General features: G+C 47.9%; 3 protein-coding genes across 11 annotated transcripts in view; all 3 read right to left on the reverse strand.

Moving 5' to 3' along the window:
- Nucleotides 1-15,693, reverse strand: part of LOC310827680 (uncharacterized protein) — a 919,426-nt gene that overhangs the window by 853,670 nt on the left and 50,063 nt on the right. The gene's annotated exons all lie outside the window — the stretch shown is intronic.
- LOC310827821 (erythroblast NAD(P)(+)--arginine ADP-ribosyltransferase-like) overlaps nt 1-15,693 on the reverse strand; it is an 840,324-nt gene that overhangs the window by 692,408 nt on the left and 132,223 nt on the right. The gene's annotated exons all lie outside the window — the stretch shown is intronic.
- KRBA1 (KRAB-A domain containing 1) overlaps nt 1-15,693 on the reverse strand; it is a 57,325-nt gene that overhangs the window by 34,274 nt on the left and 7,358 nt on the right. For 7 of the 9 annotated variants that reach the window (XM_083703931.1, XM_083703930.1, XM_083703934.1 and 4 more), the window contains exons 2-5: nt 5,344-5,497; nt 3,395-3,499; nt 1,655-1,744; nt 677-829 (exon numbers count right to left, since the gene is read on the reverse strand). In XM_083703931.1, coding sequence (XP_083560057.1) covers nt 677-829; nt 1,655-1,744; nt 3,395-3,499; nt 5,344-5,497 — 502 coding nt within the window. Of the gene's footprint in view, nt 1-676; nt 830-1,654; nt 1,745-3,394; nt 3,500-5,343; nt 5,498-10,045; nt 10,249-15,693 lie in introns of those variants that run through there. The other 2 variants (XM_083703935.1, XM_083703933.1) reach the window with 2 other exon arrangements.

Consider the following 15,693-nt stretch of genomic DNA (forward strand, 5'->3'; position numbering starts at 1 on the left):
TGTCTGATGACAAACGCCGGCTCCTTTGGCCAATAAAGTAAGATGAGCGCCGCAACCCCAGAGTCGGCCACGACTGGACCTAATGGTCAGGGATCCTTTTAAGCATATCGGTATGTAACAAATGAAGCTTTGAGGGGTTAAAAAAAGAGAAAAATGGCGCAAAAAGTATAAAGATAGAGGTAATCTACATTAGACACAACAATTTAGAAAGGGTAAAAATTTCGAGGTCTTAGAACAAAGGAAGGAACTCAAAATGTGTATATGTACGTAATGCTTAGAACGATGATATGGTTTTATTTGTAGATGTGTGTTTTTGTTGTGTGTGTGTGTGTGTTTTCCCACTTGTGCCCCCCCCCCCCCGTTTGTACTGTTTTATTTTGGATTCAATTTTTGTATTTTTGTTGTAATTTTGCATTGAAAATGAAAAATTAAAAAAATAAGGAAAGAAAGTTGTTGCAACTAAACACCAGGAAGAACTTTCTGTCATTTAGATGGTGGAACAGACTCCCTGGGAAGGTGGCAAACTCTCCTTCATTGGAGGCTTTTTAGCAGAGGCTGGGTGGCCATCCGCCATGGATGCTTGAGCTGACATTCCTGCATTGCAGGGGCTTGGGCTAGATGACCTCTGGTGGTCCTTTGCAACTCTACCATTCTAGGAATCCGTGAATTCGCTCACCGCTGCTGGTTGGCGCCTCCTTGGCAGGAACCTCAGCTTCCACGGTGTCTGGGGCGAGGTCTCCGGCAGCCTTTGTGTGTCCGTAGAGAAACTCTGGGATTTCGTCCACCAGCTTCATGAGAGCGCAAAGGTGGAGGCTGCTGGGATGCTCACCTGTTTGGGAAGCAGAGAGAGAAAAGTATCCGCCTTTTATTTCCACGGACAGGGAAGATGAAGTCCTCTTCAATCAGGTACACACAGCTGCGACCGGCCAGCAGCAAATTTTGATGCTGGATCTGAAAATGAGAGCTGCTTTACAATCGAGCTCCATTTATGGGGGTGAAAAGAGGATTTTCCACCAAGCCGGCCGAGATAGGGATCATCTCCCCATGCAGCATGGCCTACAACACTAATGTAACCCGTTCTGGGCACCCCAGTTTAAGAAGGATGTTGACAAGCTGGAGAGTGTGCAACCACCCAGAGTGGCTGGGGGAAGCCAGCCAGAAGGGCAGGGTATAAATAAATTATTATTATTATTATTATTATTATTATTATTATTATTATTATTACTACTATTATTGAAAATGAGCCATATGAGGAACGGTTGAAGGAGCTAGGTATATTTAGCCTGGGAAAGCGGAGATATGAGAGCCATCTTCAAATATCTAAAGTCACATGGAAGATGGAGCAAGCATTCTTTCTACCGCAATGGAGGGTAGGACTCGAACTCATGGCTTCACGTTACACGAAAGGAAATCCCAACTAAACATATAGAAAAACTGAGGGTCAAGGGCATTTGATGGTTGAATGGACTCCCTCAGAAGGTAAGTCGACTGTCTTCCACTGGAGGTTTTTAAACATGAGGTCGGGTGGCCACCTGTCGGGCTCTTCCGCTGCGATTCCTGCATTGCAAGCGGGTTGGACTAGATGACCCCAGGAGAGGCCTTCCCAAGTCCACAATCTGCGATTCCAACACTCCATTCCTCTTCCCACTCTTACCGTCCCGGTTGCTAGCTGGCGTCAGGCACCTCTCTCCCTCCTCACTCAGGTCCTCCAGGTCCCAGGGTCCCTCCAGCTCGGATGCATCCTCTGAAAAAAGGAACGGTTCCCCGAAAGCAGAAAAGAAAGCCTAAGGGAGCTTCCCTCAATCTGGTGGGCTTCGTATGTTTTGGACTGCAGTTCCCCTGGCGCCAATCTGGGAGGCCCCTCCATGGAGGCGCAGGTCAGTTCTGTGTCCAGGGCAGCTGTCTACCAGCTCCATCTGGTACGCAGGATGAGACCCTCCCTGCCTGCAGACTGTCTGGCCAGAGTGGTGCATGCTCTGGTTATCTCCCACTTGGACTACTGCAATGCGCTCTACGTGGGGCTACCTTTGAAGGTGACCCGGAAACTACAACTAATCCAGAATGCAGCAGCTAGACTGGTGACTGGAAACGGCCGCCGAGACCACATAACACCGGTCTTGAAAGACCTACATTGGCTCCCAGGACGTTTCCGAGCACAATTCAAAGTGTTGGTGCTGACCTTGAAAGCCCTAAATGGCCTCGGTCCATTATACCTGAAGGAGCATCTCCACCCCCATCATTCTGCCCGGACACTGAGGTCCAGCTCTGAGGGCCTTCTGGCGGTTCCCTCCCTGCGATAAGCTTACAAGGAACCAGGCAGAGGGCCTTCTCAGTGGTGGCACCCGCCCTGTGGAACGTCCTCCCACCAGATGTCAAAGAGAAAAATAACTACCAAACTTTTAGAAGACATCTGAAGGCAGCCCTGTTTAGGGAAGCTTTTAATGTTTGATGCATTACTGTATTTTAATATTTTGCTGGAAGCCGCCCAGAGTGGCTGGGAAAGCCCAGCCAGATGGGCGGGGTATAAATAATACATTATTATTATCCGGCTTGGCAAAGAACCCAGCTCTGGCAGGGGCTGGTTCCCAGAAAAAGCTCCACAAAGGGAAACTACCTACAAATCCCCTCCAGGGTGGACTGAACTAGAGTTAAGACTATGGAAATCACTGCCACTGGAGGCAGCAAAGACTAACATGGATGGCTTTAAAATAGGATGGGACAGATCCATAGAGGGGAGGGCTATTGATGGCTGCTAGCAAGGATGTCTCTGTTCTGCCTCCACAGTCACAGTCAACAATGCTTCTGAATTTCAATTGCTGGAAACTGCAGGAGGGGAGAGGGCTCTGCGTTCGAATCCTGCTCGCTGATTTCCCACAGGGATCTGGCTGGCTGTTGTAAGAACATGATGCTGGAGTCTTCCTATGTTCTCATGCTAACCTGCAAACTATGGGGTTTTTCATTATGGGACCTTTGCTCTCTGGGGCTTACTTGCGAGTAGGCATTATAGACGGACCTTGGCCATGGGGAAGGGAATAGCATCATCATCATCATCATCATCATCATCATCATCATAAATTTATTTATACCCTAACAACAACAGCAACAACAATTTATTTAGACCCTAACAACAACAACAACAACAACAACAATTTATTATTTATAACCCGCCCATCTGGCTGGGTTTCCCCAGCCACTCTGGGCGGCTTCCAACAGAATATTAAAATACAATAGTCTATTAAACATTAAAAGCTTCCCTAGAATGCTATTTTAAGTGACATACGTTTTTAATCTCTTGCCAAAAAATAGGGGGGAAACAATGTTTTTCCGGCACTGTTAAAGGGTTCTGATATTGTTTGCGTTGTATTTTCTTCCACCGCGGAAAAGGATTTCTTACCGCTGGTTCTGTCCTCGCCACCAGCCCCGCCAAGTTTCTGGTCCTCAATATTTCCGTCTGGCTGATTGATGAAGGACGACAGCTCCGCCGGAGGAATGGAACGGCCTGTTTGCAAAGCAGAAAGGGAGGGACCTTTGTTTGAAACTGGGAGCACAAAGCCAAGTGACACCTGAGGGTGCCAGTAAGGTTTTCTGGGACCAGGAACAATGTATGTTCACTGAGGGCTCTCCGACCCATTCACAAAAGGGGACATTGCAGCGGGCTGGACTAGATGATCCTCGGTACCCAATTCCAACTCTACAATTCTCTGTTTCCATGACACAGAGTTTTATAAAACCCGCTAGTTTAATCTCACTGTAAACAAGCGGTCCAGTGACAATAAAGTATTTCTATTTTCTATTTCTATATGCTTTGCGTCATTTGCAAATTTCTATCCCGTTTGCAGGCCGAGGGCTCAAAAATAAATACAGTGGTACCTTGGTTCTCAAACGCCTTGGTACTCAGACAACTTGCAACCCAAACACTGCAAACCCGGAAGTGTTCTGGTTTGTGAACTATTTTCGGAAGCCAAACATGCTCCGTTTTGAGTGTTACGCTTCCGATTTGAGTGTCACACTTCTGTTTTGAGTGTTACCTTGAGGTCTGTCTGTTTTTGCTATTTATTTTGCGTTTTTGTTTTTGCGGCTCTTTTTTGTGTGTGACTGTGGAATCCAGTTCAGCTCCTGATTGATTGTGTGACTGCAGTACATTGTTTATTGCTTTCATTTTAGGGATCAATGGTCTCATTAGATAGCAAAATTCATGTTAAATTGCTTTTTTTAGGGGTTGTTTTTTAAAGTCTGGAATAGATTAATCCATTTTGCATTACTTTCTATGGGAAAGCGCGTCTTGGTTTTGGAACGCTTTGGTTTTGGAACGGACTTCCGGAATGGATTAAGTTTTCTTAGCCCAAAAATGGAAAACAAGTGAGGTCCCAACCAAAGAAGAATGGCAACTGAAGCTGATGGAATATGCGCAGCTTGCAGACTTAACATATAGAATAAGAGAACAAGAAGAATATACATTTAGAGAAGATTGGAAAACGTTTATTGACTACAGTGGTACCTTGGTTTATAACCACAATCCGTTCCGGAGGTCCGGTTGTAAACCAAAACAGGTTGTAACCCAAGGCGCACTTTCGCCAATGGGGCCTCCCCCCCCCCAATTGGTTGTCATCCAAAAAAAGGGGGGGCTGTTATCCAAAAAAAGGGACACACACTTACGGGTTTGACGTGGTTGTAACCCAAAACGGTTATAATCCAAAGTGGTTGCAAACCAAGGTACCATTGTATATGGGAAATAACCGTATACGCTGGCATAATAATGTAATAATGGAATGCTGGATGATATAGTTTTTGTAATATATGCAGGGATTTATGATATGCAAAATGAACCACGGAAACAGAAGAAGGGAAGTCATTGATATCTTAAGGATGTACAGTGGACCCTCCGGATACGAATTAAATTCATTCCAGGGGGTCCATCCGCAACCCAAAAAGTCTGTAGGCAGAGGTGCCGCTTTTGAGTGCTTCTGCACATGCACGCAATGCACAGAGCACTTCTGCGCATGCACGGTGAAACCAGGAAGTATATACTTCCGGGTTTGCCGCGTTCGTAACCCCAAAGTTACGTATCCAGAGCGGTACGTAACTAGAGGGCCAATTGTACTTTAAATTGGAAAACAGAAAATTTAATAAAAATGAGAGAGAGAGAGAGAGAGAGAGAGAGAGAGAGAATGAATGTCCAGCTGGATTTGCCCTCTGCGCCTCTCCCACACAACCAGCCTCAACGGGTCCCACATCCATTATATAATGGTGGGGAGGGTGTTCTGCTTGTCTCTGTATCCTGCGGGACACAGGGACCATCCCAAAACAAGGGTTCAACGGTGACGGCAACGTGCCAGGCCTTACCCACGGAAAGAAGCAAGGTGAAATTCTCCAGCATCACTTCTTGGTGCAGATCCTTCTGCCAACCGTCCAGCATGGACCACTCCTCGCGGGAGAAGCTGACGGCGACATCCTCAAAGGTCACCTCCTGCCACGGCGCATCAACCGGGGTGGAGGTCTGTGGGATAAGCAGCCTCATATAACCAAGATGCGTAAGTCAAATGGATGCATGAAGGGGTTAAAACCATAGAGTAAGGTGTCCTGCCAGGTTTAGCGAATAAACCCACTTCCCCTCACCTGGGGAGGAACCAGGTAATCAGGTCTTTGCTCCCTCCTCAGTCTCCCCGAAAAGGTCAACCTGGGAAGCGGTTTGAGCTGGTTGCTCCAAGCTCAGACCACGTGTCTCTCACAAACCACTCTCGAGTCCCTACACCAATAAACAACAGCTGTCAATAGCCCTCTCCTCCATCAATTTATCTAATCCTAAAGCTATCTAGCTCAGTGGCCATCACTGCCTACTGTGGGAGGGAGTTCCACAGTTTAACAATGAAGGAGGACATCCTTTTGTCCGTCCTGACTCTTCCAACTGTCAGCTTCATCAGCTGCCCACGTGTTCCGAGTGCTAGGAGAGAGCAAGAAAAACTTACCGTATTTTTTGCTCCATGAGACGCACATTTTTCTTCCTAAAAAGTAAGGGGAAATGTCTGTGCATCATATGGAACGAATGTGTGGTCCCTGGAGCCCAATTGCCCTAGGGAGAAAAGCAGATCATGCTTTCTTTGGGGGGGGGGAGAGGGAAGGGGGTGTTGAAACAAAGCCGCTGATTGTGTGCCGATCGGGGAGAAAGATAAGGGACGCTAGCGATAAAAGAGGCTGCCTGGGACAGGGGGAGGTAAAGACAGCAAACTTGCAAAGGGGGGAAACAGGAAGACTAAAGCAATAAGGAGAGAAATTAGAAGAAAAGGAGGAGCAAAAAACTGCTCCAGCTAAGGAAAAGACACTAAGGCAAACAAGAGGGAAGGGAGTGTTGAAAGGAAGCAGCTGATCAGTGGGATCGGGAGAGAGATAAGGGGCTAGAGATAAAGGAGGCTGCCTGGGAGGGGGGAGGTAAAAGCCCATGGATCCTCAGGATTGTTGCATTGGGTCATCCCAAATTCACCATCAGATCACATGTCTGTGGCCAAAGCATGAACCACAAAAATCATACATCTGCTGTTTTGTTCAGAATGTGTTTTTTTTCTTGTTTTCCTCCTCTAAAAACTAGGTGCATCTTATGGTCAGGTGTGTCTCATGGAGCAAAAAATATGGTAATTTAATGAAGAATGTAACGCAACAAAGTTTCTTCAGTTACCTGCATTCTATCAAAAATTATAGCGTAATAACCAGAAAAAGGAAGCACAATGTGCTTAGGTTGATATGCAGTAGCTTTCCTTCATTTGAATGTAGCCAGTGAGCATGAGTCTTGTTTGCCTCCTCTAAAAACTAGGTGCGTCTTATGGAAAAATACGGTATCTCTCTGTCCCCACTTGTGAGCCCAGGGCTGCTAAATGCATCAGGGCGTACCTCGCCCTTACTCTAAGCCGGTAGCCAGACAATACAGATTCCCGGCCAATGCACCAAGTTGTTAGAAATAAAGCAGGTCCCAGCATTTTGAGTCCTGGAGCCTTTCCCCATAAAACCTGACCAAAACTGGTGAAACAGCAAAAGAAATTTATTGATACATACGTCCTTGCAAGGACGAGTGTTCAGTGTAGGGACACCCAGATTAATACAGACACAAACTTCTATCCCGTGCACAAGAACATCCCTCCCCTATTCCCCATTGGTTGGGGGGCACCCCTGTGTAATTATTTGCTAAGCCAAGCAAAGGAAAAGACCTGGAAAGAAATGTCTCTGTTCTTTATTCTTGAGCCACTGGTAAGTGCCAGCAAGCTCTCCAGCTGCTGACGCCTGCTGATTCAACATTCCTTTTAAAACTACAGTAGTACCTCGGGTTACAGACGCTTCAGGTTACAGACTCCGCTAACCCAGAAATATTACCTCGGGTTAAGAACTTTGCTTCAGGACGAGAACAGAAATTGTGGCACAGCAGCAACAGAGGCCCCATTAGCTAAAGTGGTGCTTCAGGTTAAGAACAGTTTCAGGTTAAGAACGGACCTCCGGAAAAAATTACCATATTTTTCGCTCTATAAGACACACTTTTTCCCTCCTAAAAAGTAAGGGGAACTGTGTGTGCGTCTTATGGAGCGAATGCAGGCTGCGCAGCTATCCCAGAAGCCAGAACAGTGAGAGGGATCATTGCACCCCCTCTTGCTGTTCTAGCTTCTGGCTCAGCCCCTCAGTCCCTTCCCCCACCTCCCAGAAAAGCCTCCAAGAGCAGCGCTCCCTTTAAAGAGCCACGTGGAGCATGTGTGTGGCTCTTGGGGGCTTTTTCCCAAGGAGGGGCTGCCCTTCTCCCTGCTCGGGGAAAAGCCCGCAAGTGCCACGCGGCTCGTGAAAGCCAGCGCTGAGCAGAGGCTGGGATGCATACAGGCTCTGCTCAGTGCTCCCTTTATATAATATTTTCTTCTTGCATTCCCCCTCTAAAAACTAGGTGCGTCTTATGGTCAGGTGCGTCTTATGGAGCGGAAAATATGGTAGGTACTTAACCCGAGGTACCACTGTATCTGGTATTACAACCAGCCTTGTAGCGCATGGAAGAAGGAAAGTTACATTTTGCCAGAGTCTTGCATCTATGGCAGGGGTCGGCAAGGGTTACTAGGCATGCGCTGGATCACTCCCATGGAGATCCTCTGCGGACCGGACTGGCACAGCGCAACACCGGAAATCACATCTGCACATGTCCGCGGCGCCGGAAATCGCTTCTGCGCATGCCCCAACGCCAAAAATCGTGTCTGCACAGAAGCAATTTTTGGCGTCTGGACATGCTCAGGTGCGATTTCGGGCATCTGGGCATGTGCAGAAGTGATTTTCAGAGCCACAGAAGAGAGTCCCCACGCCGTGCTGTGCCGGTTTAGAGCAGCGCACAGGGACTCGCTGAGCGGGCGGCTCGTGGGCCAGTTAAATGGCCTCCGTGGGCTGCTTCCGGCCCTTGGGCCTTAGGTTGCCGACCCCTGATCTATGGCCTTCAGCAAGGGAACTATGGCCTTCAGCCCCATAGCAACATTATGCCTTAGAACAATCTAATAACCCCCGCCTTGTGATTTTTTACTACGTTTTCATTTCCCACAGTCCATGTTTCTTATTTATTCAAGCGATAAAGCCAAACCACCGGCGGATGTGAATGATCTTGCACATCAGTAAACCTTACAATAGAAGCATTCTGGTTCGCATTTACCTCACAGTTTGCAATCCTTCTACTCAGATTCAACTTTTTCTGTGACCCTTTGCTTTTACGGAAAAAGCGACATTTCCCTTTCTGACAACTTCTCCTGTGTCGCCTCCTTGAATTGGGCGTCGCATGACTAGTCCTGTGTAATGGTGGAGCTTTTTGGCCCGCGGCTTATTCCTAGTCCCCTCCCTTCATCCGAAGGTCCCAGTTTGGGATACAATATTAAAACGCAGTATTAAAACAACAGTTATAAGGATTTTAAGGTCTTATATATAGAAAATAAACGTTCATAAATGTACCAAGCAAGGACATACATAAACGTATAAACCACATGACTGAACCCCACAGAAAAAAGTCCTGAAACCATTTTGTCTCTCCCAAATGACCTCAAATATTTCTCTGCAAGGTCGAAGGACATGGGAAATCTCCCCATTGTCTCTTTGCTCACAAATCCTGTCTCAAGGGCACAGTTAAGATATGAACAGGGTGAGCCTGTGACCTGGATTCAAGAATTGACTAGTTATCATAACAAAAGAGTGGCCAGGATGCCCAGATAATCCAAGAAGGTAACCTGGCAGGCAGGATAAAAACAACGCACTCAGATTTCTGTTGTAGACCGCCCCTTCTCTGATGTACGTATGATGTATGGAGGGGTAGTCTTGGGCTCCAGGGTGGGCAGTTCAAAAGTCTATATAAGGGCTTGTGCACATGATTCGGGGTCCTCCTCCTTTCCTGCGTGTGAGGGGGGCACCCTGTAGCAACAGCTTTAATAAAGATCAGGCTTACTAGCTGCTTTGCTTCTCAATATTCTCTGGTTGGCCTTTGTTATTTTCTCCTACTGATAGAGAACCTAAAAAAGGACTCCATGTGGGCTCTTGGGTACCCCATAAGGGAAAAGGAGCAGTTTTTTCTTATAACACAACCTATGCAGGTGGCGCTGTGGGTTAAACCACAGAGCCTATTGGGCTTGCCAATCAGAAGGTCGGCAGTTCGAATCCCCGCGATGGGGTGAGCTCCCGTTGCTCGGTCCCTGCTCCTGCCAACCTAGCAGTTCGAAAGCAGGTCAAAGTGCAAGTAGATAAATAGGGACCCCTCCGGCGGGAAGGTAAATGGCGTTTCCGTGCACTGCTCTGGTTCGCCAGAAGCGGCTTAATCATGCCACATGACCTGGAAAAACTGATGGCTCCCTCGGCCAGTAAAGCGAGATGAGCGCCGCGACCCCAGAGTCGTCTGTGACTGGACTTAATTGTCAGGGGTCCTTTACCCTTACCTTTTACAACCGTAAAAACGAGCCGGGTCCTAAAAACACCCCCCCCCCCAGGCATTATAAGCCGGGTTCTAGAGGTGTGTCTTCAGTATCCTATGGAAGCAGTGCAAGGAAGGTGGCAGGTATACCTATTTTGGGAGGGAGTTCCACAGTTTAGGGGCCGCCGCAGAGAAGGCCCTGCCCTGGGGATGCCCCACTGTGAGCCTCTGAGGGAGGAGAAATTACCGAGAGGTAGCACCCAAGAGGGTTTGTAAAGAAGGAGGATTCTGGAGGACAATGCCAGTTTGCTTCAGGGAATGACGCCCACCTGAGCGTTCCATTCTCACACAATTCCATAACTGCCACCTTGGGGACAGCATCATTTAATTGGTTCCACAGCAGTTGGCAAAGGCAAAGGAGGCCGGAATGTTTTGCCACATGAATCAAATCAAATCAATTTTTATTTTTTTTAATTCTCTCTCTCTTTTTAAATAAATTTGTTTATTTGGTTTTTTCAAATTAAAATTTTACAATCACAAACATACAACATAAAAACAAGATCCCAAAGAATCTCCTGGACTTCTTTCCTCCCCTTTGTAGGTCCTCCTGCATCTTTTATGATAATCCAAATTTTTTACATCTCCGTTATATCCAAAATTCCTCATGAAACTACAAGCGTTATTCAAAGATGACCCAAAGCAACTGTTTAAGGATGAACAAGGATGAACAGATAACACCCCAAGACGAGAAGATAGTAATAATTGGAATATATGCACCAAATGAAATAAAATGTGAATCAAATCTCGATGCAATGATGGGGTTAGGCTAGATGACCTTGGGGGGTCCCTTCCAAGGCAGCTCTGAATTTTCTTTTTTGAATGATGGACTGACTGTGATTGGTTGCTAGTTAAACACCTAGCTAGCTCAGAGGACAACCTTGAGCTCAGTTCAGAGCTTTGAGAACTTAAAGAAGAAAAGTCACTTGATCCAGGAACAGTCCACATCTATTTTGGCCTATTCCTGGCTCTTTTTCTTCAGGGTGACGCGGACCATTCATAATGTGGGGATATTCTTCACAGCTGTGAGCGGGACAAGCGACAACTAACTACAGTGGTGCCTCGCAAGACGAAATTAATTCGTTCCGCAAGTCTTTTCGTCTTGCGAGTTTTTCGTCTTGCGAAGCACGGTTTCCCATAGGAATGCACTGAAAATCAATCAATGCGTTCCTATGGAAACCGCCTTCAGACCAGGTCCGGGGACAGTCTGTCCCCCGACCTCTTCTGAAGGCCGGGGGGGGGGGGGAAGTCTTTGCTTCCCCCCGCCTGCCTTCCCGGGACAGAGGAGACGTCTCCGCAAGCCCTGGGAACAGAGGAGAAGCCCTTCGCGCCTTGTCCTCTGTTCCCGGACCTCCCACCGCAAGCCTTAGGACAGGTCCGGGAACAGAGGAGAAGGCGCGCTGCCCTTCCCCGCTGTCCCCGGAGATTTCCCTATGGGCTTTCGTCTTGCGAAGCAAGCCCATAGGGAAATTCGTCTTGCGAAGCCGCTAAAAAATCGGAAAACCCTTTCGTCTTGCGGGTTTTTCGTTTAGCGAGGCATTCGTCTTGTGGGGCACCACAGGCAGTGCAGAAAAAACATTTTGCTTCCTGAAATTCATTTTGATCGTGCAGATCAGGATACAGAATGCAGTAACCCAGAGCTTTCCAAACTGTGTGTCGCGACACGTCAGTGCAGTGGTTTTCAGCCAATGTGCGGTGGCACCCTGGGGTGCCTTGAAAGATGGTCAGGGGTGCTGCGGGCAACCCTGGCCTCTGTCTCTCTTTCCTTCCCTCCCTCCTCGCATCTCTCTCTCATCTCATCTCATGCTCTCTCACATCTCTACCTCCCAAATTCTTGTGTGGCTGTTTGTGGCAGCAGCCCTGGCTACTAGCTCCCCAGGCGAATGGGGCCTCTGGGGCTGGCCAGGGGGGCTTCCCAGACCGCTGTGGGGTCTGTGTTTGAAAAAGGGTGAGGGGCTGCCGGCTCTGCAGGCAAGAGGGGTGGCATAACTGGGCTCCTGAGCCCCACAGGGGCGCTTCAGAAAGAATGCAGTTTGTCAAGGGAGCTATGGACCCCAAAAGGTTGAAAACCTCTGCATTAGTGATTCGGTTTGTTGTGCCAACACTCCTCCCGGGGCTGGAAAGGGGCTAGTTTAACCTCCGGTTTGCTAGTGAAACTGAATTGAAATTGAAATACTTTATTGTCGCTTGTACAACTTGTATACAGTGAGATTACAGGAGCACCTCCCCCCACTCAGCTCTCTTCGTCTTAATTCCCCTCGTTTACTGAAAGTCTGTTGCCCTGTTGTGATCTTTTCATTCAGCAGCCTAAAAGCCCACAGACAGAAGCTGTTCTTCACCCTGTTGGTGCGACTAATCCTGCTTCTATATCTTCTGCCTGAGGGCAGGAGATCAAGTAAGTGCCTTGAATGACTGTGTCACAAAATGATGCATGTTTAAAAAGTGTGTCACCAACATGAAAAGTTTGGAAAGCTCTGCAGTAACTGATAGAATTCCACAGGATGCAGTATTAGCATGTGAAAACAGTCAAGATCCTCAGGTGGAGACGTCTGGCGCCATCCTGGCACCTGGGCACATTCCCTTGGTTGCAGGTGGCCAACAGGTAAAGGTAAAGGGACCCCTGACCATTAGGTCCAGTTGTGGCCGACTCTGGAGTTGCGGCGCTCATCTCGCTTTACTGGCTGAGGGGGCCCATGTACAGCTTCCGGGTCATGTGGCCAGCACGACTAAGCCACGACTCACCTCGTCGCGGGGATTCGAACTGCCAACCTTCTGATCAGCAAGTCCTAGGCTCAGTGGTTTAACCCACAGCGCCACCCGCGTCCCACGCAGGTGGCCAATAGGCAGGTGCAAAATGCACCTGGCGAATTTCGAACACTGCTCCTGCATAGATCAACCATGCGCTGAGTGTTTCTTTCACCAGTCCTGAATCTCCCAGCCTTCAGCTTTGCGGGTGTCCACGAGTCACAAGAGAGGGACAGGAACTTTTTCACTGTGTCGTTCTGTAAACTTCTATCATGTCACCTGAGCAAGCACCCCAAATGCCAGAGCGAGGCGATGAGATCCGAGCAGACGGGTTCTGCCTCCCTGGCATGATTAGAGAAGGCAACCTGTTATCAATCGAAATAGCAAATGTGTCCGCAAGGATGGAAGACGGTCGTTGGTAGGCCAATTCTTCCGCGGGCGGCTATATCCCCGCATCATCCCTCCTGACAGGTTTTCAAAGCTGCCAGACCCCATCAGAAGCTCCGCTGCAGGAAGGAATTGCTGGCCCAGAGGCTCCGCAGTCCAGGAATTAAGCCAACGGTTGGGAACTTGGGTGGGCCAAGGCGTTTCACCGCCACCTCCCTTCCTGCCACCTGCGTCGCCCGCAGGAACTGGCAGAGCTTTGCCAGGTAAAAGACCACCTGTTTGAAATGCCAGCCCTTTAAAAAAGCATCCATCCTTTGAGTGGCAAAGACAGGGGCATCTGGAGGGGCCAGGAGAGAAACAAATTCATCTAATTTATATCTTGACAATTGGTTATGGTTTCCCCAGTTGCCTCGGTTCTCCTTTTTAAACGGTCTGCAAAGCTTCACCCCAATGTTAGATCCTTTAACAGGGGTCCACAGTTCCTGGCGGGGCTTGGTAGACACAGGAAGAGCCTGCCGCGTCAGGACAATGGCCCACCTAGTCTAGCATCCTTTTCTTGGGTCCAGACGCACATGGGAAACCTGCAGGCAAGATCTGAGCACAAGAGCAGATCTCCCCTCCCGGGATTTCCATAAACTGGTGTTGAGAAGCATCGCCGCCTCTGACCATGGAAGCAGAGCAGAGCCAGTGTGGCCAGGAGCCTTTGACAGCCCTCTCTTCCATGCAGTGTTCGAAATTAGCCAGGCGCGTTTTGCTACCGGCACAAGCTCCACCTGGTACGCAGGATGAGACCCACCCTGCCTGTGGACTGTCTGGCCAGAGTGGTGCATGCTCTGGTTATCTCCCGCTTGGACTACTGCAATGCGCTCTATGTGGGGCTACCTTTGAAGGTGCCCTGGAAACTGCAACTAATCCAGAATGCGGCAGCTAGACTGGTGACTGGGAGTGGCTGCCGGGACCATATAACACGGGTCCTGAAAGACACTGGTTCCCAGTATGTTTCCGAGCACAATTCAAAGTGTTGGTGCTGACCTTTAAAGCCCTAAACGGCCTCGGTCCAGTATACCTGAAGGAGCGTCTCCACCCCCCTCGTTCTGCCCGGACACTGAGGTCCAGCTCCAAGGGCCTTCTGGCAGTTCCCTCATTGCGAGAAGCCAAGTTACAGGGAACCAGGTAGAGGGCCTTCTCGGTGGAACACACTCTAATCAGATGTCAAAGAGAACAACAACTACCAGACTTTTAGAAGACATCTGAAGGCAGCCCTGTTTAGGGAAGCTTTTAATGTTTAATAGGTTATTGCATTTTAGTGTTCTGTTGGAAGCCTCCCAGAGTGGCTGGGGAAACCCAGCCAGATGGGCAGGGTATAAATAATAAATTATTATTATTATTAGTAGTAGTAGTAGTAGTAGTAGTAGTACGCAGAGATTTCTGGGCGCCAAGCTGGCAAGCACAGTTTAAAAACTTCCGCCTTAGTCCATAGTTAATTCCGTTTCAATTTCCTCTGTGTGTGTTTCTCCTTGCATACTGGGACAAGTGAACTGTTTCAAGAGCAAGCTGGAGTCAAGCAGTGTAGTTGAGATTGTAGAATTGTAGCGTTGGAAGGGACCCTGAGGGTCATTTAGTCCAACCCCCTGGCAAACAAGAAGTTCCGTTGTGGCGACTGCAACCTAGATTCAAGCTGGCATTTGGTGCCTGGCTTATATACCTGAGTTTCTAACACTGCCTCCTTGAATTTGTCTAATCCCTTTTTTACGCCATCCATCTTGTTGGCCATCCCTGTTTCCTGTGGGAGGGAGTTCCACAGTTTAACTATGCGCTGCCTGAAGACGGACTTCCTTTTATGTCCTGAATTTTCCAATATTCAGCTTCTATGCAATGCCCATGCGGTCTAGTGTTAGGAGAGAGGGAGAAAGATTTTCCCCATTCCATGCCATACAGAATTCTACAAATTTCTGGACTATATGGAACTTGCCGAACTAACTGGGAGACTCCGAGACCAGAGAGAAGAGACGGTGGAAGAAGATTGGAAGAAGTTTAAAGATTATTTGAAAAAATATGTTAATATTTAAATCTTAGAATAGCTTTGGAAGTGGATATAGGCTGTAGGGTTAGAAGTAGAAGATAGTGTATTTTAAAATAGCATTACTTGTAAGGGATAAAATGTGAAGATCATTATGGTAAAAGTATGTGTGATTTTTTTAAAAAGGTTAAAAAATATGATATTTGTAAACTGCTAAAGATGAGGTAAAATGAAAATCAGATGGGGGGGGACTTGGGGAAGCTCACCTAACAATGTTTAGAAAAAATAAAGATAAGATAAGCATTTGTTTGCATCTGGTTTTTCTGTTTGTGTTGTTTATTTGTGTTATAAAATGAATTTTAAAAACTGGGGGGGTGGGGAAGAATTCTACAAATTTCTTTCGTGTTGCCCCCTTGCCCATCGTTTCTCCAAACGGAAAAGCCTCAGATGCTGAAACCCTTCCTCAAAGGACAGTCCCCTCCATCCCCTCCATCGTTTTGGTATCCGCCTGTGAGACCGATAATGTACCGTGATAGCCATGCACTTCTTAAGACAGCTGCTGCTTGTTTACCATTGCATGCGCCCCCTT

The sequence above is a fragment of the Podarcis gaigeae genome (assembly GCF_964106915.1).
Source record: "Podarcis gaigeae genome assembly, chromosome: 12".
NCBI lineage: Eukaryota > Metazoa > Chordata > Lepidosauria > Squamata > Lacertidae > Podarcis > Podarcis gaigeae.